This window comes from Anser cygnoides, chromosome 4 (genome assembly GCF_040182565.1).
Source record: "Anser cygnoides isolate HZ-2024a breed goose chromosome 4, Taihu_goose_T2T_genome, whole genome shotgun sequence".
NCBI classification, from domain to species: domain Eukaryota; kingdom Metazoa; phylum Chordata; class Aves; order Anseriformes; family Anatidae; genus Anser; species Anser cygnoides.
The window spans coordinates 30627560-30647635 of NC_089876.1; the positions used below are offsets into that span (position 1 = coordinate 30627560).

Sequence of the window (20076 nt, forward strand, 5' to 3'; positions counted from 1 at the left end):
TCGAGAAACTGCAAGTTGGGGTGAAGTTAGCAGTTTTCTTGGGGTGAGAGTCAAGAATTTTGGGGATGTTGAAGTGATTTTATGTTATTGAACTGGGCCTTTCTGATGATCTCCTCTAGTGCGTCTGGCTGCCTAAGAACCCTTCGGAGGGACCAGTCCTACTTGTTCCAAGTTGCCTGTGACAAAGGAGAGTATTTAGGGCTGTGGAGAGCAGCTTAGTACAAGAACTGTGTGTGTCAGGTATGTCTTAAAGACCTACAAATACTTGATGTAAAAACCATGATTGGTCTCATTATGCTACCCACTTCCTTGAAAGGGGAGCGATGCGCTCTCGTGGCTGGATAGAGGCAGCAGGAATGATGGCATGGCCTAGTACAGCCTCCTCTTTCAGCCAGTATTTTCTCTCTCCTTTGTTTTCTCTGTGCTCTGCCAGCTCCCACCTGCCACCCTGCACAACCACAGACTCCGATGGGGCTGGTGCCCTGCCTTGCTTCAGAGGCCTGTGCTCAGGGTAGGCTGAATGCGAAGTGGTTAGCATGCCCCTCCGGCTCGCCAGAGCCTGTGATCAAAGGCCTATTGCTGGCAGTCACTGCTGGAGAACATCAGCCATTATCTGTGTGTCTGATCGCTTCCTACTCCTTGCACTAGCTGCACTCGCAGTTCCTCGTTGGGATAGCAGGGAACTGGGGCACGGAAGGGACCGGGGCAAAGCAGGGGCTGGACCCCGCTTCCTGAAATCCATGGGCAGCAAGCTGAATGTTGACCATCCGCCTAGAATTAACACAAGACTTGCATTGCTAAGGGAAAGAAAGAGCACATTGTTCACAATACATCTTTTTTGTTTGTTTTGCTCGCTTCTGTTTTTGCTGTATTTCATTGATCTGCTCTGGCACATACCAGGTCTCTTGAAAACTGCATCTTTGCATGCACAATAATGCCCACAGGTAATAGGAAACTAGGGTTTCAAAAGAAAACCTGATCCCAATGCTAGATAATAGTAGTTTCCTAAATAAATGTGTGGTTGCCCCGGGGGCTGAGGTTGTTGCCAGATGCACCTTTTTTTGATTGGCGAGAACAGCAGATGACGCTTCATGGCATATAAGTGCAAGAGAAAACACACGGGAGCACAGATAAGCAGAGCAAACGAGCTACCTGGAAAGAAGAATTGAAAAGGTGCTAAAGCAGCTGCTTGCAATGGCATTTGGAATGCTAATTTATATTTTGCTGAAAGGTAGGTTTGGAGGGGGCTTTTCTATGTCATAGTACGCTGGGCTTTCTGGAGCAAGAGCTCACTCTATCTGAAATAAGCAGTGTAGGAGTGGAAAACATGCAAAGACGTTGTGAAGCAGCATTGTTTTAGTTAATATGAACCTCAACGAAGTTTTTAACAGATAAATAATAATTTAGACTTGGAAAAGAGGCTACTTTGTTAAGTAGGTGTAATATCGTCTGTAATATATTGCAGGTAGTCTTGTCATAAGTTGTATAGATAATCGAATGGAGATGGATTTTGGATTTCTGCAAATGATAGGTTTTTTTTCCCCACAATCGTAATAATTATTCCGTGACAAAAGGAGGTTTGAGGCAGGAACATTTTACATGAGCTGTTATTACTTTTCTGCATTGCATCAGAATTTGTAATAAGTGGGTAAATGCTTTCTGAATGAAATGAACCTTGAATAGATACGCTGAGTTTTTCTGTTACAGTAAGCATCTATTTGCATTACACAGCAATGGGGGCACTGAGTGAAGAATCAGCTATTACTGTTTCATCCCTCAGCACAGAATTGTGGAATAACTGGACAAAAAACAACACTGAAGGTATTTGTGTTTCATTCTGTTTTTCTCTATTAATCTGCCACTGAATAGGTTTTATTTTGTTTTATGCTAATAGCTGCTGTAATGCTCCTGTCAGTTAGATGCAGTTGGGTTTTGAATATATTGTACATGTGGGATGAGCTACTTTATTCATGGAGCCTTGAAATCCTCTCTGAAATAATGGCTGTTGCTCAGCTGTGGTAGGCTCATTGCTGACCAGCTCAAGAATCATTTATCCAAACCTTTTTATAATTAGAGAAAGGTATTTTGAGGCTATTTGGGATAGTTTATCTACACCTTTACTGGTCATTTATGTTTTAACTAGTGCTTGGTTTCTAGCTGTCTTCAGTCTGAGTCTTCATGCGCTGAAGTGAGAATGCAGCAAACGTAACTTAAAGTGATGCCTCTCATTATGGTTACTCAGTAGTTTTTCTTTGTTGCAGTTTTGCTTTCGGCTATCACAGCTTCCCCAGCCCTTTTCAGAGCACTAGCGCTCTCTTCTCTTTCTTTTCTGACTGAAATGTGAACTCAAGCTATTTACTTGCCAACATCTGAGACCAGAGTGCTGTGTTTATCCTGCAAGCTGCATTCTTGATGTTACTTCAGGTGCTAGTGATGTCATTACTTTTGGAGACCTGTGCGATCTGGAACTGAGGTTTTGGCAGGTCAGTAAAGGAGGAAGGGATTTTAACTGTGATACTTATTAATGTCTTTGTACTTTTAAAAGAACATAAACATGCATACAAATCATTTTCTGCTAATTGTAAGTCACCTTGGGATGTCTTGCAAGCTTTTTTTAGTAGATCCATAAGCTTTTTATTTTTCTCATAACAAGTCAAACTGCTGTTCTCTTTTTGTGTCTGTTTTGTCAACGTGGTACACTTTTATAGACACAAGCACATTCGTACACATGCTGTATGTGTTGGACTGTATTATTTTTGTGTGTATGTATATATATATATATAAAATATATATGTATATGCACTTGCACACATATCTACATACTTGTAACAGTCAAGATGGTGTTGATTTTTGACTGCAGTAGTTTGATTTATCAGCCCAGCGCTTGTGGTCTGGCCTGGTGGTTGTGTCTGACACAGTTCTTCCAGAGTTGCATACAGAGCAAACAGGAGTATAATGAAGTAGACGTATTTGTTGGGACTCGATACATACTCTGTATTATTTCTAAACAGCAGGAGTTATGGGTCATATTTTAATAAATAAGAGTTGTGTTTACAGGAACACAACCATGACTGCAGTTGTTCCATGCTAGTTGCAGTTGTGCAAATCAACTAGGTACCCGTGCTGTTAGCTGAGAGCGTGTTTCCCTCGGTAATAATACAAATGTATAACCCTTCAAGCACACGTTTGCACAGGTAGTTAAAGGTATATGTAGGTGTACCTTATACGCAGCCCTTGATAAATCAGAAAATGTCATTTCTGGCAAGAAGATTAGAAAGAAATGCTTGAAGAGTCACCAGAGAAACTGAATTCCCAGGTAAGAATCGCTGGAGGAAATAGCAGTTCTCTGTGGGACTGCACGTCCTCTGAGTCGTTCTCCACAAGCTGCACTTCAGTCCTAACTTCTGCGCGAGGAACAACAACTCCATCTTCATCCCATCTACAAGACCACGTCCAGTTTCCTGTTGTTATACCTTAGGTAGGCCAGTGTAACCAGTGCTGGCACTGGGAAACATTAGGCTCTGTGATCAGTTGGGGAAAGAAACGTGGAGAGCTTGCAAAGCAGGGACGAACAACTTAAGATGCTCTTTCAACCAAAATGAAACCTTTTAGTGAAATCTGCAGCCAGAATTTGGGATGGGCTTGGTTTTACTGGGGAAAAACGAGACCCCTTCATTGCCACAAGCCGCTTCCTCTGTGACTTCAAGGGAGGTCCTGAACCTGGGGCTGACCCCTTCCCTCCCCTTCCTGACGCTCCCGTTCCTCCCTGGCACACCATACCTTAAGGCTGAGCTGTCGTGGTCTTAATGGCTCACTCTTTTGGTAGCCGGTCTGTCAGTTTTGGCATGCCTGGGCTTCCAGGTTCCTGTAGTTTTTGATTTCATGTCAGATCTTGCCAAGTGTATCTGTTGGAATGACTCAGTTGTAGGCAGCTGTTGGGTGCTTACACAGCATGCTTTTCTTTCCTCACGTGACTTGAAAGGGCACATGGATGTGTTTGTTCAACAGCTTGTTTAGTATCTAGGTGGATAATATGATATGAATTAGCATAATGCTCTGGGATGGGTTAGAAAATCTTTCTTTTTGTTTTCGAGACTCATCATTCTTGTAATCATTTGTACTTTTGCAACGTCAGAATAATTAGCACTTGGGATCTGCGTGCATACACTTTAGATGGGATCTTGCAACCCACACTGGACAAAGCTCTCGCTCCTGAAGTGAGGGAGGGCAGGCTCGCTCGTTTGTGGCCTGTGTTACAAGATGTTTGTCTTGAGCACTTTCCAGGCAGGCTTCTGTACAAGGCTGACCTTAGTTTCTAATTACAATGCTAACTTTGGTACTCAGGGAAGTGCCTGTGTGCACTAAGCAAGCTTTCTTCCAGAAGTCGCTGGATGGAAGGCTGCCATCTCTCGGCAAAGGTGGTGTAAATAGAGAAGGGATGCTTTGGCAACCTAGCAGTGGTAGCGTAAAGCTCACCACTGAGTGTTGCTGCATGCAGGTCTGACCTGGGAGTTGTTTCAGGCCCTCTGTGCTGCGCTGCAGTGTGCCGTACAGACAGGGCCTGAGCTTGGGCATCTCTCTCAGTGCACGTGTATTGTCTGTCACTGGATTACTAGGCCAAAAATATGCATCTGGTATACATCTTCTAGCCTTGTATTTCTAGCTTCAGGACTTCTTTCTCCACAAATCATCGAGAGGCACTTGTGAGTCTTTGTTTTATTTTTTACAAGACTAGGAAATGTGCTGGAAACATGCTGTTTTCTCAGCCCAAACAATTATGAATATAAATAAATGAAGACATGCTTTTTCTCCTCCTCCGTAGCTTTGCCTGAGAAAGAAGAAATCCCTCTGCTCTTTTTCGAGAAGACTTGAATTATTCCTTGTTCTCTAGAAACCTCTCCGTAAGCTGGAAGTCTGATTTCTCTGTAAGATGTTAGGGGGCACTATTTTCAAAGCAGTGCTGTTCAATCTGAGTGCATGAGTGCGTTCCTGCTATGAAACGACTCAGACTGAACTTGCCTCAGAAAATGGGGGGAATTGGTGGTGTTAGTCCTGAATCTGATAATTGTTTCGTCAGTATAATCTTTCTAAACCTTGATTCAGCACTTAGTCAGAAAGGAGACTTTCTGCTTGCTGCGCCGTTGTTTAGTCACTGAGCAGACCTGGTCACCTTGTCACCTTCCCACCTGATGTTATGTTTCTTGTGGTCCTAATGGAAAGCTGGTGTTGACGTAGGCTCAGTGAGGAAATCATCTTCAGTCATCTTAGAACTGTCCCCTCAAATAGTAACACACTGGACATCACACCCCACCAGAGACTGCTGTAAATTGGGTCGAGAGACCAGTTCAAACTGATACTCGCTTTGAGCCTTCTTTCTGTTTGCTACAGCCCTTTTCTTGTGACAGATTGATGCTGGCATCTGTGCTTCTTCCACGCAGAGGGTTGCCTCGCTCCTGGGCTCGGGCTCTGCTCTACCAGTAGATAACACTAGTCTAAGACCCCAAAGAACAGCTTTGAATATTCTTTTGTTCCCGTTCATGTTTCAGATATAAGGTAATCGTTTTCTGTGCTTTCGGAGCAGTAGCAAGCATACTGACCTGGATGTAGATGATTTTGATCAAGTTTAAAAAATAAATAGTTGTGGGCCTCGCTTGCTTTTTGCATGGGAAGGCTGTCTGGGGAATGTGGGTTGCTTAAAACCATAACTGGACACTCTGCTAACAGGAGACTGTGGAGAACAGATGGAGGGAGCAATCCCACCATTCCTTGCTTAATTGTAGCTGCAGCACTGACAGACAGGAGTGCAGTAATTTGTCTTGTGATTGGAGGAAAAGGAAAAAAGAATTCATCATTTGAATTCAGACTGGGAAGCATATTAAGAATAATTCAGTGCTCTCATTGTATCCGTAGCCCCCTGAGCGAATATTCCATCATCATTTTTCTACACACTCCTCAAGAGGAAGTAATTTACTTGCAGTTTGTTCTTCTTCCAAAGTCAAGCTGATGTATCTTAGAAGCTTGTTCTGATTAGCAGCGTTTGTCAAGAGACCTATCTCAGTGAATTTGTATATTAGGTGTCTTTCTGCAGGAGCTGTCTGTTCCTCTTGAGCTGTGAAAATATTTTTGAATTATTCGATTTATATTTTTTTTCCAAACATAACGTGGCTTTTTCCGCTTTTGACAGTAGAGTACACAGAGCAGCCGAGGCTCTTGAAGCTTATGCAGACCTGTCTGGAAGAACACCACAGCTACTGCATTAATGGACTCTGCGCTTTCCACAGTGAACTGAGGAAACCCATATGCAAGTAAATAAAACTGTTTATAAGTACTCTTCTTATAGAATTAGCCTTGTTTCTTTTTCTGCTATGCTTTATTGTTGTAACCAATTTTCAGCAGAGCACAACTTTCAAGTGGCATCGAAGTATCTGCAGGCTTAAAGCTTGGCGCAGTCTTGGATGCTATGCTGGCTCAGGACTGATGACAAGGCAATAATTCTGTGCTGTTATAATACTAAGGAAGAAAGAGGGAGAATTAACAACTCTCTAGATCCACAGCCTCAGTGGCATCTCAGATCAGAACTAGCGCTAGAGTTAAAAAATGTTCACAGCAGGCGCAACAAAGGGGACAAGATATTTTAGGATGTCAGCTCCAACTCCATTACTGTACAGCTGCTTACATACCCTAGATAGACTGGGACAACTGGTAGTCTTGTTGAAGAGGTTCTGACTGAGTCCCAGATTCAGTCCATCCTAGTTTAGACTTGTTCTAAATTGTTTAAAACTACTCAAAACTAACATATTTCTGAAGTACAAAGTCTAAGATATTCTGAGTAATTTTTACACGGTGTATATTTAATTTGTAGGTGCCTTGCAGGTTATAATGGAGAGAGGTGTGAACATTTAACACTAAATTCCTATGCACATAATTCTTACGAGCGCTACATTGCTGTGGGAATTGGTGTAGGGATACTGACAAGTGGGATACTTGCCATCATCTACTGCTACGTACGAAAGAGGTACGGGAGACATGTAACCTTCTCATTCTGTTCAACTGAATTACAGTGGGGGGGAAAGCTGTGCAGAGTTTTTACAAGGGCATTGGGAGCATGTTCTTGCATTTGTTGTGTGATCTTAAAGGAGTTGACGCTCAATATTTCTGCTTTCTGATCTGCCAGTTGTATAAAATGGTGCAGCTTTGCTAAAAGTGGGTTTTGTTGGGGCTACTTAAATGAATCAAGCAATTAGATCTAGTTCTGTTCAGACTACAGGGATTTTACGTGTGTCTGATTAAAATAACACAATGTTTTCCATTTTAGATGCAGGAAATTGAAATCACCCTACAAAGTCTGCACAGGAGAGACGGCGTTGTGAAGACGTGGCACTGGGACACTTAGCAATCTGCCTGTAAGCGAGAGGCGGTTCTGTTTGGAGGGCCACCCCACGCCATCTAGCAGGTACCCCAGCCTCGCTGATGAGGTGAAATGAAGGGAGTGACGGAGCGAGTGTGTAAACGGAACTGCTGCAGAACTGATGGGGTCCGTTCACTTATGAAGAAAGACTTGATATTTCTAGTAAAGGCTGCTAGATGAGCAGGTCAGAACAGCAAGGGATACTTGCAGCCTTCTCAGTGCTCTCCTGCGGTTCGTATTTGTCAAGGGGAGGACTGAGTCGTTCTATCTAGTTTTCGGTCATTTCAAGCCCTAGTAGAGTGTTCTGCTCTGATCTTTCCTGTCTTTTTTTGCGTCTTCCCTGAAACAACCTGTTTCACAATGGAATTGTATTCTGAACATCATGTGCTGATGAGAAGCCATCTGGATTCTGCTTCTATTGCCGTATGGGACAAAATCATCAAGTGCTTTGGACTGAGGAAAATGCATTGTTCTCAGAGACTCAGTAAAATCTGGAATAACAGGTATGCAATTTCTGGAAAATTAGACTATGACACCTTTGGACAGAGCAAGTTCTTAACATTTTTGACGACAGAAGGAATTCAACATCCTTCTTGAAATGGATTGTGGAGTGTGCTCATGACAAAGAACATAAGTCTTCCCAAACATCGTATAACAGCTCATCACATTGCTGAAACTTAAGGCAAAACATCGCCTTCCTGCGTGGTGATTTCAGAGCAAGACTCCAGCTGCTACAGAATCTGGAATTTTGTTATGCAACTTAGCATAGCTTTGCCAAGGAAGCATGTTCATTTTACTCCTTGTGCACATCCTGTGCACAATGTGACCACTCAGATAAGAAAGAAATGGCCACAGGGATTTTGTTTCATCCTGGCCAGACAGATTATTACCAGGTGCTTGTTTTTCTTCATCTTTCCTACAAAGAAATGCGAAGGCCAGAGGATTTTGTTCAAGGAGAAGGGACTAAGTTGGTTGTAAGGATGGTGGCACTAACTCTGACTTCTCACTGACATTTGGAGAATTTGCCAATGCTGATGAGACTGGAGATGGCTCCCAGAGATTTTTCATTTCAGCTGTTGCACATTGTAGACAAATCTGCTGTGCTTAGTCATCTACAAGGAAAACGAAGTTAGGTACCTCAACAATCTTTGGGATTTTTGTGGAATAATGCAGGCTCCTAAATTGCTGTGCATTGCTGAGAGGTTCAATTTCTTTGTTATGCAAGTTCATTTTTACCAAAGGATGGATGTCATTTGTTTTTTGTTTAAAAAATAATAATAATAAGCTGTGTATTTGTGAGACTGCAATGGTAATGCTGAAGTGTGTACAGAAGGCTGGATTTTGAGGAGGTAGATGCATGCTTGAGCACTTGAGTGTTCAGAAGTTCAGTGGGCTTCTCACCTGGGGGGATCCTGGTCAGTAACTGAATCATCTCAGCTCTTGATTTCATACAAAAAAAAAAAGGCAAACAAAAAAAAAAAAACCCACAGCACATCACCCTGATTGGACATGATTTTGAAGTCTGCTTTCAGTTGTTGCCCGAATGTTTTCTGTGTCACCTGTATGTAGTGAGAGAGCAATTAGATGTTAATACCTGTGCAAATGCACATAGGCATGCAAAAAACACCCCTCACCCCTTGCACACACACACTGTACAGAGGCTGAACTGAAGTACCTATTAAAAACTGCATATCTTCAGGAAAACACAAGTTAAGGATCTTCCTTGTATCTCTGAGAAAATTTTAATCGCTGGACAGGCCAAAAAGAGGAAAAACTGCAAAGCATTTGTCATGCAAATTAATCTTTTCCAGTGTCTCTTCCCACACACACATTGCAAGTGTTGCATTCACTTGTAGAGAAACAATCTTTTTGCATCAAGAAGTCTATCCTGGAGCAGCCATTCACAGTAACACAACTTTTTCAGTGCGTATATGCAGCTGTTTGAGGAGTTCTCAAGGCAGGAGTTTGAACAACTGGAATTTCTTTTGTCCTAAAGAGCTGTCAACAGAGAGATGGATTTGTGTTTGTGTTTTAACCGTTTGTGCATCCACTCACTGATGTTCTTCACTATCTGGTGGCCAAATGGGTACACTGCAGGACATCAAAGTGCTTCTTGAAAAGTATTTATTCATTACAGAGATACTCTGTACCTAGAGAAATGCACACTGATTTTTTTTTATGTTTAGCTAAAACATGGATGCCAGCTGGAAAGGAAGGTTATTTCAAGGCCCCAGTTTGGCAGGAAACTTTTTCTAGTTTGCTTTCAGGACCAAGGCAGCTCTGTGAGGGCTGCCTGTGAAAGTTTGCAGGCGTTTTGTGCTAATGGAAGAAAAGCTCAAGAGTGAAATAGCAGATGAGTCCATGACATGCAAAATAAAACTTGGTCTAAGTGCAGGGAGAGTAAAATGGAAAGACAGATGGAAGAAGGAAGAAAAAGGAGGTCTTTGCTTTATTTTTCTAATTACTTTTTTCCAATTGGTATTGAGGCTTCCAGACGTGGGTTCCTCACCACTTGGGTGCTCTACGTCCTTTGTGCCAAAGCATGATGTGGGAGCAGGCTGCCAGCTTCTCAAACATCCCAGCTTGGTGGCACCAACACAGATGACTGTTCTCTCTGTCAGCCTGCACAGTGTTTACGGGCTGTAGCCTGTGTGGGAGAAGAGCCTTGTCATTGCAGTTCTAAGGGATTTCATCAGGCCCAAGCTGTGTTTGAGGCATCACTGCAGGAATGAATCACTCAGCTGTTTGATGCAGTGACCCTGCTGAGGAAGTCTGTGCTGCCTCAGATTGCTTCGTGGAGTCAGCTGTGCCGAGCCCTGCCTTGATAAGTGACAGGTGCTACTAGGCTAGTATTGTCTGTTGCTGCTTACAGTGCTGAATTTCCTGCAGAACTGGCCCGTCAGAGGATCGGGATCGTCTTTCCTGTCTCATTTATCAGGCTCAGACTCTTTCTGTAATGGCATAATTAACAGAGCTGTAAGCTTCTCTTTCCTATTAGCTGCACGTGCCAAAAATGCTGCCATTTTGGGAGGAGACCCTATGTTTGCGTGGCTTCTGGGCACCCCTGCGTCAGGCTTAGTGGGGGCACCGGCTCAGCAGAGAGGAGAGAGAGATGCTAAGGACTGGGACCTGCCTTTGCAAAGGACAGAGCATTGCTTTGCATGTGATCCTGGCTGCTGGAACCACATCACGATGCCTTGCAGTGCATCACTTGAGCCTAGCTGTCCATAAGCCACCAAACCCTCTCTGTGCTTCGCAGCAATCTGCTCTCAACATCTGGGTGCACTTTGTCACTAATGCTTGGCTGGTACTTGAGCGCCTCCCCAGAATCTGACACCTGTTTTCTTCTGAAATACCTGGGTAGTCTGCAGTGTACCTGATGGCAACAAGGTCCATTTAAAATGATGGGATGCAAGCCTGTGGAAAAGATAAGTGTCCTGACAAAACACTACTTTTAATCTGGGAAGGAAGCATATTGTTGGCTGACAGTCAGTGCACAAAGTGTCCCTGTGGGCACTGAAAACTGTCCCACCTTCCTGACGAGGTGTGCTGTTGTTTCCCAGCAGTGCCCAAGATCACACAGGAGTGCATCAGCAACCTGAGCAGGGGGCATGCGAGCAGCCAGGCCACTGGCCCAACTCGTCCGATAGCCAGTCAGCAGCGGCAGGCGGTGCCAAAGGCTCCCGGAGGAGGTCTGAGAGATGTGGTGGCAGGCAGGCAGGTAGGAGAGTTTTCCCTCAGAGAAGGTTTTCTCTTATTGTTGATAACTGAGAGTAGGGTTTGGATGATAACACAGCAGTGTGTCTGATCCTTCTCACGTACTATGGAAAGACAGCTTCTTCTAGTGTGTAGTAAAAGAATAAAAAAAGATTTGTGTCCATATGGCTGGCAAAAGGCTATCTTGGGTGTCGTTTGAGCCATTAATACTGGGTTATGTCCTAGGAACTAGAGGTGAAATGGGTTACTTGCTAGCAGTTCTCTATTTCAGGCAAAAACAAACATATGACTGAGCATAACTTCCTAACTTTTTAGTTCTTAACACTAGTTCTGTTTTATTTCATTTCTGGTCCATGTAATATGCTGTGGTTGGAAAAACATCCCTCAAAGAGAAGGCCAATTTGGCAAAATAATGAATTTAATAATTATGTTAAGAACAGTTCGAGTGACCTCTGAAGCTTGCAGTACTTAATTGATTTGACTTCACAGCATCCACGTGAAGCAGATCAGTGTGCTGGGGATGATGTGCTGTGGACAGCTGAGATGAGGAGGGACTAAATTCACGTGAGTGAGAGGCATTGGGGCAGTGAATCCAGAATCCAGAGCCTCTTGTAGTGCTGTAGCCGATAGACCATGTTTTTGCTCCTTTCAGTGCTCTTAAGAAATGGTTATCACATAGATGGATAATGCACTAGTAGTTTTCAGAGAGAGAAAAGAAGGGAATTCTAGGTAAGATGAAAGTTTGAAGGCAAGAACAAGAGTTTCTTCTTGAATATTCATTTGAGCTCTGGGTGGTGTATGACATGAGGACAAGGTTTTTGTTTGAGAAGTATGACAACAAACCAGTATTTGGGAGGGGAAAAAAAAGGCAATTCACATGTGCAAGTAAATCATCAGAAGGTTGTATGCAGTTAGCTCCAACCCATTGTGTGTAGGGTTTGTGGAAGTCCTGCTCATTTCAGGAGCTCCTGGCCAGGAACAGAACAATTTCAGGGCAGCCTTTAGAAAAGTGAACGTGACAAATTAGGAGGGGGGAATGTACTGGTTATTGTTTACATTTGAAGGTGTTGGGTGGCTCAAAGGCATGAGTGAGCAAATTGGCCTGACGACTGAGGGACTGAAAGTGCTGTCTGCACAGCTCAGTGCTTTGGTCACTGCGTTTGTAGAGCTCTGATGGCATCTGCAGTGACGTGTGGCTGCTCGTGCACGTCACGTCCTTTGCTTGGCTCTGAAGAGGGAAGCACCTGTAGAGGTCCCTATTGTACTATAAATCCAGGAAATCACTCGGGATGCCTTTACGACCCAGTTAACAAACAAACAGAAAAGTGCAGCTACTCATTAAAAGCTCAGTGTAAGTAGTCATTAATTATCATGACAGCAATAAAATCTTGGACTATGACTAGGCTCTGGGCTGCTCCTACTCTCGCTGAAGTGAGTGTGAGTAAGAGCAGGCTCTAAGAAGCAGCTCTCAGTGAGCTGAAGGAGGTATCACAGCACAGCTTCTGCCACTGGTTTGTGCAGAAGAGGAAAATGTTAATTGTGGTCTTGTTCGGAGTACAAGTCCCTTTTGCTAGTTGCTGTGCATGTGGAAAGAGCACCCTCGCTCTTGGCTGCTGGAGTTCAAAGCTGGAACTTCTGGATTGAGAGCAGGCCTGGACTCAGTTCCTGTGCCCAGCACCCATGTAGGCAGGTGGACCCCTAAGTGAGAGGTGAAGTTGGGTAATGCAGCAAGAAGATGTGAATGCCTCCTCTGGAGGAGGACCCATGAAATGAGAGGAAACAGAGGCATAGGGAAGCCAAGTCACTTGATCTAAGTCCCAGAAAACAAGATGGGTATGTAGACCCTGGGCCTTTGGCCTGCCCTTACACAACCTAGGTAATGGCTTTTTCTCCCATTTGCAGCCCAATATTTTGCCTTTATTAAGAAAGAGCAGAGGTATGAGGCCTGGCAAGATACCCTGGAAGAGACCCCCGAGGCAGGGTAGCCGTTCAGGAGGCATCTTGTTAATAAAGGATAGAAATCTGTAGCACCTATGATCATGTTTTCATGGTCTCAAGTCTAAATCTTTTTTTCTTCCTTGCTGGGGCTTCAATTTGATAAATGTTCATATAGAAGAGAAAGTCACAATGTAGGCAGTAAGTGGCACAGAAAAATACAAATATAATGCTCCCTGTCATGGGATTTTTCCATATAGCTCATTCTTAAAGATCGGTTATGGTCTGTGTCCTGCTGTTACATCCCTGTAGAAGTAACAGTTCACATAACCACACTGAGGCTGTTGTGTAGCTGGTCCAATTGATTCTTAGTTTGATGGAGTTGGACAAATTAAAATCTTAATCTTAAAAATATAAGAAATTCACAAGCTAGGGTAAACACAGTTTTAAATGCTTGTCTTCTGTAACAGTTCAAGATGAGCTGAACGTGGGACTTGAGGCATGTCTTGCCAAGCCACCTTTTGGGAGATGTCCATCCAATTTTTTTCCCCATTTTGGCAATCAGGACTCCTGCGACATTGGCAGGTAGCTCTGGGATCAGTTTTGCAACTCAGAAGTCAGAGGTATCCAGATGCCACATTTGGGTTCTGTATCTAACAGTGACTCACTTAAACACAAAATTTTAAAGAAATCCTCATGTTGAGTTTATCTGGTGCAGGTTTGCAAACAAGTTGCCTAATAGCAATTCCATTTTGACACTTATTTAAACACTACTTTGTCCTTTAACAGGCAGAAGTACAGCTGGTGGTTCTTTGAGTACTAGAAATTCAAATGCAGCTGTGTTTCCTGGTCATGACTGACCCAAAATACCGTGTGGTGACTTTGCCATTGGCCAAGGAGAGACTGAGGATGGGGAGCCAGGCTGAGGCTGCTGTGGGAAGGCTTCCCAGGCACAGCACATGCAGGAGCCCGGTGCTGAGTGCACCCCACGTGCTGTGCAGGGGCTACAGACCTCCTGGGAGCACTGTTTCTAGAGTAGCTGCTGCTGTTTGCAAATTCTTCTGCCTTCAGCTTCCCAAGGCAAGGAGCCACGATGTGACCTGGGGCTGGGAGTGGTACAGCTTGTCACTGTCACTTTATGACATACGCTCTGCTCTTTGCTACTTTGAATTATTTTATAGTGTTGTTCTGTTATTGTTTTTGCTGTGGCAGGCGAAGAAAAATCCAAGAACTCTTCCTCTGTCTTTTCTGTGCAGGACTGCAGCACAAAGATGCCTCCTGGTAGCTCCTGCTGTGAAATAGCATAGCCAGGGTTGAGACACAGGAAGATAGGGCCGTGCTTTGCAAGAGCATCTGACTAACCCGAGCAAAGCTAATTTGTTTGACATCATTTCTGTACGTAAGACTAAGTCTGTTTGTGTCCCATTGTTATGGCAAATCCCATGATGAGCTGCATTTTATTGACTTCTGCTGGCCGTTTGACGGAGCCCCGGCGGCAGATGTGAATAGGAGCGCTGTTCCAGGAAGCTGTCTAATAGATACTCCTTGGGATTTGGAAGGTTGCAGGGCAACCGGTAGGCCTAGCAGGTAACTGCGACAGCTTTACGTAACAGGGAGGACCCAGGAGCTTTCAGGGCATCCCTGCCCTGCGAGCCAGGCAGCCCAGCAGCCACCCCGCAGGGGGGTGAGGCAGGCTGAGACGAGGCAGTGGCAGGCAGGGGACAGTGTGGGGACCGTGATTTTATGGGACCATGCCACATGGCCAGAACACGCAGATTTTGACCTAAGAGTTTGTGTCTTTTCCCTCTCTTCAAGACTACAGTGGCACATGCTTATGCCTATTTATTGGAGGGATGTTGCTGAGACAGCAAAACATGAGGAAGGGCCCCTCAGGTGGCCTCATCTGTACTTGTGCTTTTTGGCAACTTTTAGCATCTTAGACATTGGGTCTTGGCAGCTCTGGCACAGAACTTGGGCTCCAGCAGCCTTTTCTGTCTTCGTGCCAAGCACAGACACTTGGCAAGCTGGGATTTACCATACGTGTAGGCATAGCAGGAGAGCTGCTGGTAAGGGTGGTGGTTATGCTATGTTATTTTCCAGCAAGGAAAATAAGTGGATGCAGAGTTCCTAGAAGACTGACTGATTGCCATGCTACAGGGCCTAGTCCTTCTGTTTAATCCAAGATCAGACCTGGGTCCGCATGGGAGCAAGTGCTGTGATACCTGAGGGCTGTAGCAGGTAGAGTGGTGGCTGTGAAAACAATCAAGTAGGAATTCATGCAAATTTCTCTTGCTGCCTTGGTGGCAAGGGGCAGAACTGTGAACTTGAAGGTGAGCATGAACTTGAAGACAAAGGCAAGTTGAGCCTGGCAAAAGGCTCATGAACCCGTGAGGCTTGTAATTTCCAACCTGATCCTGTAAAACAAGTCAGAAGAAACAGGATTGAGCATTTCAAGGCAAAACGAAGTTCGAGACCTAGAACTACCACTGGTTAGAGCTGACCAGTTGCACTTAGAGCATTAAGACCCGTGGAAGGGTGCAGGAGATGCCTGTCTCACTGCAGGGGCTTCTGGTTCAGCTGTGTTCTGGTTTCCCACTTAGGACTACAGCTGAGCAGCTTGTCATAGCCCCTACACAATGGTGAACTTGCACAGCTTGGCTTATATTGCTGAAAAGAGCAGCTCTGAATTATCCCTTCTGGACATGCAGCCCCTGTTAAATGAATGCAGATCCCAGCAGTTGAGCTGGGTTTTGTAGTTGCATATGGATTGGTGATTAGACAATCTGACTGAACCAAGACAGTGATTTTGTTGATCAAAGCCGTCCAGAACGTTAGTCCTGTTACACCAGTGCCTGGAAGCTCACTGTGCCCTCTCATAACTGGCTGTCATTTGCATGATGACTGGTATGTGTCCAGCAGCTGGGGGTTAAAGCACAGTCTTTCCTCCTTTTCCAGGTAAAAGTGATGTTACAGATCTGCCTGCTGCTCTCGGAGCAGCACCGGCTCAGACTGTCCTGGTTTACCAGAATGAACCAGCACACAAATGCAGCACGGCTCCTGAGGAGCTGAAAGACTGGAAATTCTCTTGCCCTTTCCCCTCGCCTCGTTAATACTTCTCTTGACTTTTTTGGTGGCACGTTCATTGCTTCTCAAGTGCAAATATGTTTGTAAGGTCTTCTCCCTCAGGCACATCTCAGCCATCCGAATGCGTTCCTCCATCGCTAACTGCTTTTCCCATCAAGATTACAGCAGCAAAAAATGTTCTCTATGGGCTGGGTGCTCCCCTATGCATGAAAAATGTGTGCAGGAGCCAAGAAACACCAGGAGTTTCTTCCTGATAGTTCCAAATAAGAATGGGGAGTGACGCAGGCGAAGGGCATGACCTTACATAGACACACACGCGTGTACTCCGAGATCTGCACGGAAATGGCCGTGACCTCAGCAAAACCTTATGGAGTTTAGGGGAAGTTGGACTGGGTTGTGTGGCCTCGGACATTCCCCTCCAACCCTTTCTTCTTTTCCAGCACGGTTCCTTTCAGGTCCAGGCTTCCTGGCCTTCCCAATGCAGGTGTCCCCTCTTTCCACCATCAGCAAGTGCTGTGATGCAGGAGGAAATCCCCTAAGTTTATTCTGTATGGAGGCCTCGAACGGGTTGCAGGGCAGAGGTGCCAAGGAGCATTTCTGCCCGGGTTCTGAGCAATGCCAAGGGCTGGGCTGGGCTCCAAAGAGAAGAAACTCTGCAAGGTTTCGCAGGGTTGGGAGGAAAGATGGAGCCTGCCATTCTTGCTTTCCCCTCCTGTTATTCCGGGCAAGTTTGCACTGGTTTGACCTCTCAGTTCATTTAGGCAGAGGACACACATCCCGGTGTGGGATCCCGCTGTAAACTGGTCCAGTGCACTCTTGTATTTCAGGTGCCACTTTCAAACTACAGCCTGGAAAGTCTTAAAAGAGGTATTCAGGATGATTCCGCAGAGGGTTAATTTGATTGCTTTTTAAACCATTAAGTATTTGTGAAATGCAGCCATTTAATGTCTTAACACGAGGATTTTTAAGAGAATTAATCATAAAGAAGGGATCTGGGATTTTCCCAATTAGCTCTGGCCTGACTCCAAGACCTGTCACAGGCTGTAGTAAAACCCCTGTTGATTTCAGTGGATATGGAATTAGGCTACTTGCACCATGTGAGTCTTTGGGTGTTTAGGCATTTTTAGTCTTTTGATTGCCATGGGCATTCAATTACTTAAATTTCTTTAAATTTGCTTTTTAATATTTTTATTACTAGGAAGTTCCATGGGATGTAAGACGAGCAGGATGAGAGATGCAGGCACCATGCTGTTCAGTAACAGCAACTCTGTATGTAAGCATGCTCTGAATATTATTGGAAGGTTAAAAACCCCTGGGTGGGGGACAAAACTCGGGTATTTTTCTAAATATGGGACAATTTGGACAGAGCCTGTGGAAATCCTGGTCATTTTTCCATCAACTTCATGAGGCTTCGGAACAGCCTTCTGGTCGCTGTAACATAGGAGAATCTGGGGGCATCTCTTGTGTTTGTGCCAGTTCTTCCTCTCCTGTTCTGCAGACGAAATTGTACCAAAATTAGCATGGCTGGCTTTGAGGGGTGACTTGTGAAATAACACCTGACAGTGGTGGGAATTAGCCTCTGTGGTTCTGTAGGGTTTTCTTTTTACCAGCTTTGCGTGCCTGCCATACAACTTCAGGACAGTGTGTACGCTATCTGCAATGTAAGTGAATTCTAGCTTTTCTTCTCTGTGCTGTAGCTGTTTCAAAAGAAAATATGACACAGATATGAGCCAAATTCCCTTTGTCATCAAACGTTTGAATCCCTTAAAGAGTGTGCATTGTTTTCTGTTATTTGCTAACTGTTCACCCAGCACACTAGCTCTCTGCTGCCACATACACAATTTCTGTTATGCCAAATAACATTTTCTGTGCTCAGTGTCTAGTTGACATGGAAATAAGTAGTGAAATGGTCACAAATGCACCCTGAATGTACGATAGAAAACTTCTGGTTTTAATGTACAGGATGTACCTTGTGCCGCTGCCAAGCTCAGGCTCTGACTTAGATCCCAAGGATTGTGGTAATGTTGTTGAACAGCAAGTTTGTCTTTTGTTTCTCATAAAAACATCTTTGTTAACCTAGAACTCAGGTTCACACAGATCAGTACATGTGCAGAAAGCCCTGCGGAAAACATACCATTATCCTCGAAGGAACTTGGTTAGAAAACAAAACAAACCCCAGCAACACGAGGGAGACTCGGATCCCGTGTGCCCACTGCCATCTCCATCCCGAGCCTTGTGTGAGGGTCTGGTGTGTGGGGTTCTGTTGCGGTGTGGGGGCAGATGTGTGTGACTGGACACGGACCAGGCCCTGTGGATGAAACCCCAAAAGTCTCATACATGCATTAGTCTGGTAGTGCCGTTGGCTGTAGGGGAGAGTGGTTCAGGCCAGCGCAGGAGCTCTGCACTCATATGTGTAACAGTAGTAGTAAGGGATGAAAGGTAACATAGCATAGAGGCTTGGTGGCACTGAACAGCGGGGCACGGAGAGCTGTACATCCCAGGGTGTGTGGAAAAGTTCTGGGGTTCGTATGGAAGAGCTTTCAGAGACTACATCTGATGAATGACTTCCAATTCATAGCTACTGGCTGCTGTCTGCAAAGGTACATCCTCCTCTATTTCCAGCCAGAGCAAAAGTTAGTGATACAGAGATTTTTTCGTGTTCTATGCTAAATCTTGAGTCTAGTCCTTTCCACAAATCAAATTCCCCAAGGATTATGGTCTTAAGCAGTATGCAAAATGATTTTCTTATACAAATAAGCCAGCATTACAATTCATATGCATTAATGCAGGTCACTCTCAGACCAAGGTTTCCCTGTGTCATGAGTTTTGGGGCAGTACAAAGAAAGCTTACATCTGCTTCAGCAGACCTGTTATTTCAGAAGCTTGAGCTCAAACGTGGGTCTGTCACACACTGCAGACTTCCTAAATCTCCTGTCCCTTTTGTAAGGCAACAGAGTGCCTGGGATCAGGATGTCAGCTGCAAGTTCATTTTGCCTGTGCTAAGGGTGAGGAAGCAGCCAAGGGAAAAAAGCATGGGTTGGTTCTCCGAGACCACCATGCACAGGATTTGACATCTCCCAGCTGGCAGAGTAAGTGTGCCCAAGGGACAGAGTGGTTGTCACCTTTAAGTATAACAGCCTGACAGTTGTGCTACTGCAAGTCTTCCTCCTTGTTCAGCTTGAAATTTTTATCCCAGTACAGCGTGGATCTGGGCTCTGGGATGAGGAAGAGGAGTCTGGGAGGCAGCCAGTGCTGCTCTGACTCACCACCTGCAGAGGAAGTGATCTGCGAGCAGGGCAGGAGACAGGATCACGGGAGATGCAGGTGGAAGTCTGTGCCTCGACACGCGCCTTGGGTAAGCTGTACACGCTGCGCGTGCCTCGGTTCCACCCTCAGAGAGGTACCAAAATAGCTGCAGGGATGCTGTGGGGGTGAAAGCATTGAAGACTGCGAGGGTAGTTCATAGGCACTGGGGGATGGTAGAGCAATGCTCAGTCCTTAAGTAGGTCTTAGCACTTGTAGATCAAAAACCAGTCTCAGCCTCGGTGTGGGGGAAGCAGGCAGCATCTCAGCAGCCAGCTGAAACAATGCGGAGACTCCCCTGGCCCTTCAGGCTGTAGGGAAGGGGAACGCTTCTCTCTCTGCCTTTGCTTTTGCTGCTTGTCTCCTTCAACGCTCCCATCCATAAACAACTGGGGGGAGTTTCGGGTGTTATTAATTTTAATCAAGTGGTTTTAGGAATGCTTTGCCTCTGTGGAGCTTTCATAACATGTACTAATAGAGGCTTTTGGCAAGAGCAGTAAAGCAAATTGCTCCCACCCTCTCTTAGCGTGCGGTGAGCAGTGTCTATCCCAACAGCCACGTGACTGAAAGTCTGAGCACGGTGCAGCACCTGGGAGGCTGCGAATGCCCTTGTGAAACACCCCGGCCTC

The 20076-nt window shown here is 45.0% G+C and overlaps 2 protein-coding genes across 13 annotated transcripts in view; both read left to right on the plus strand.

Annotated features, from left to right (window-relative positions):
• The first annotated feature begins 14 nt into the window (after positions 1–14).
• EPGN (epithelial mitogen) lies at positions 15–8707 on the plus strand. 7 transcript variants are annotated; one of them, XM_048074486.2, is made up of 5 exons: positions 15–240; positions 1732–1821; positions 6185–6305; positions 6863–7015; positions 7316–8707. In XM_048074486.2, the coding sequence occupies exons 2-5, from the start codon at positions 1734–1736 to the stop codon at positions 7368–7370; spliced, it is 417 nt and encodes a 138-aa protein (XP_047930443.1). In that variant the 5' UTR covers positions 15–240; positions 1732–1733; the 3' UTR covers positions 7371–8707. The 7 variants fall into 7 exon arrangements, with proteins under 7 accessions (XP_047930443.1, XP_047930445.1, XP_047930444.1 ...); XM_048074488.2 differs by having other exon boundaries at positions 6188–6305; XM_048074487.2 differs by having other exon boundaries at positions 24–240; positions 1708–1821.
• A 136-nt stretch (positions 8708–8843) lies between these two features.
• The window catches only part of EREG (epiregulin), a 45440-nt gene continuing 34207 nt past the window's right edge, over positions 8844–20076 (plus strand). For all 6 annotated transcript variants that reach the window (XR_007167274.2, XR_010831384.1, XM_066996592.1 and 3 more), the window contains exon 1: positions 8844–11129. The gene's annotated coding sequence lies outside the window, so the exon portion shown is untranslated. The remainder of the gene's footprint in view (positions 11130–20076) is intronic.

What these genes read in the sequence shown, in the direction of transcription:
- EPGN (XM_048074482.2), top strand. Translation starts at nt 1,195, where the DNA reads ATGGCATTTGGAATGCTAATTTATATTTTGCTGAAAG. An exon ending in AATTTATATTTTGCTGAAAG is followed by an intron (nt 1,232 to 1,707) that starts GTAGGTTTGGAG and finishes TTTCTGTTACAG; the next exon opens with TAAGCATCTATTTGCATTAC. An exon ending in CTGAGGAAACCCATATGCAA is followed by an intron (nt 6,306 to 6,862) that starts GTAAATAAAACT and finishes TTTAATTTGTAG; the next exon opens with GTGCCTTGCAGGTTATAATG.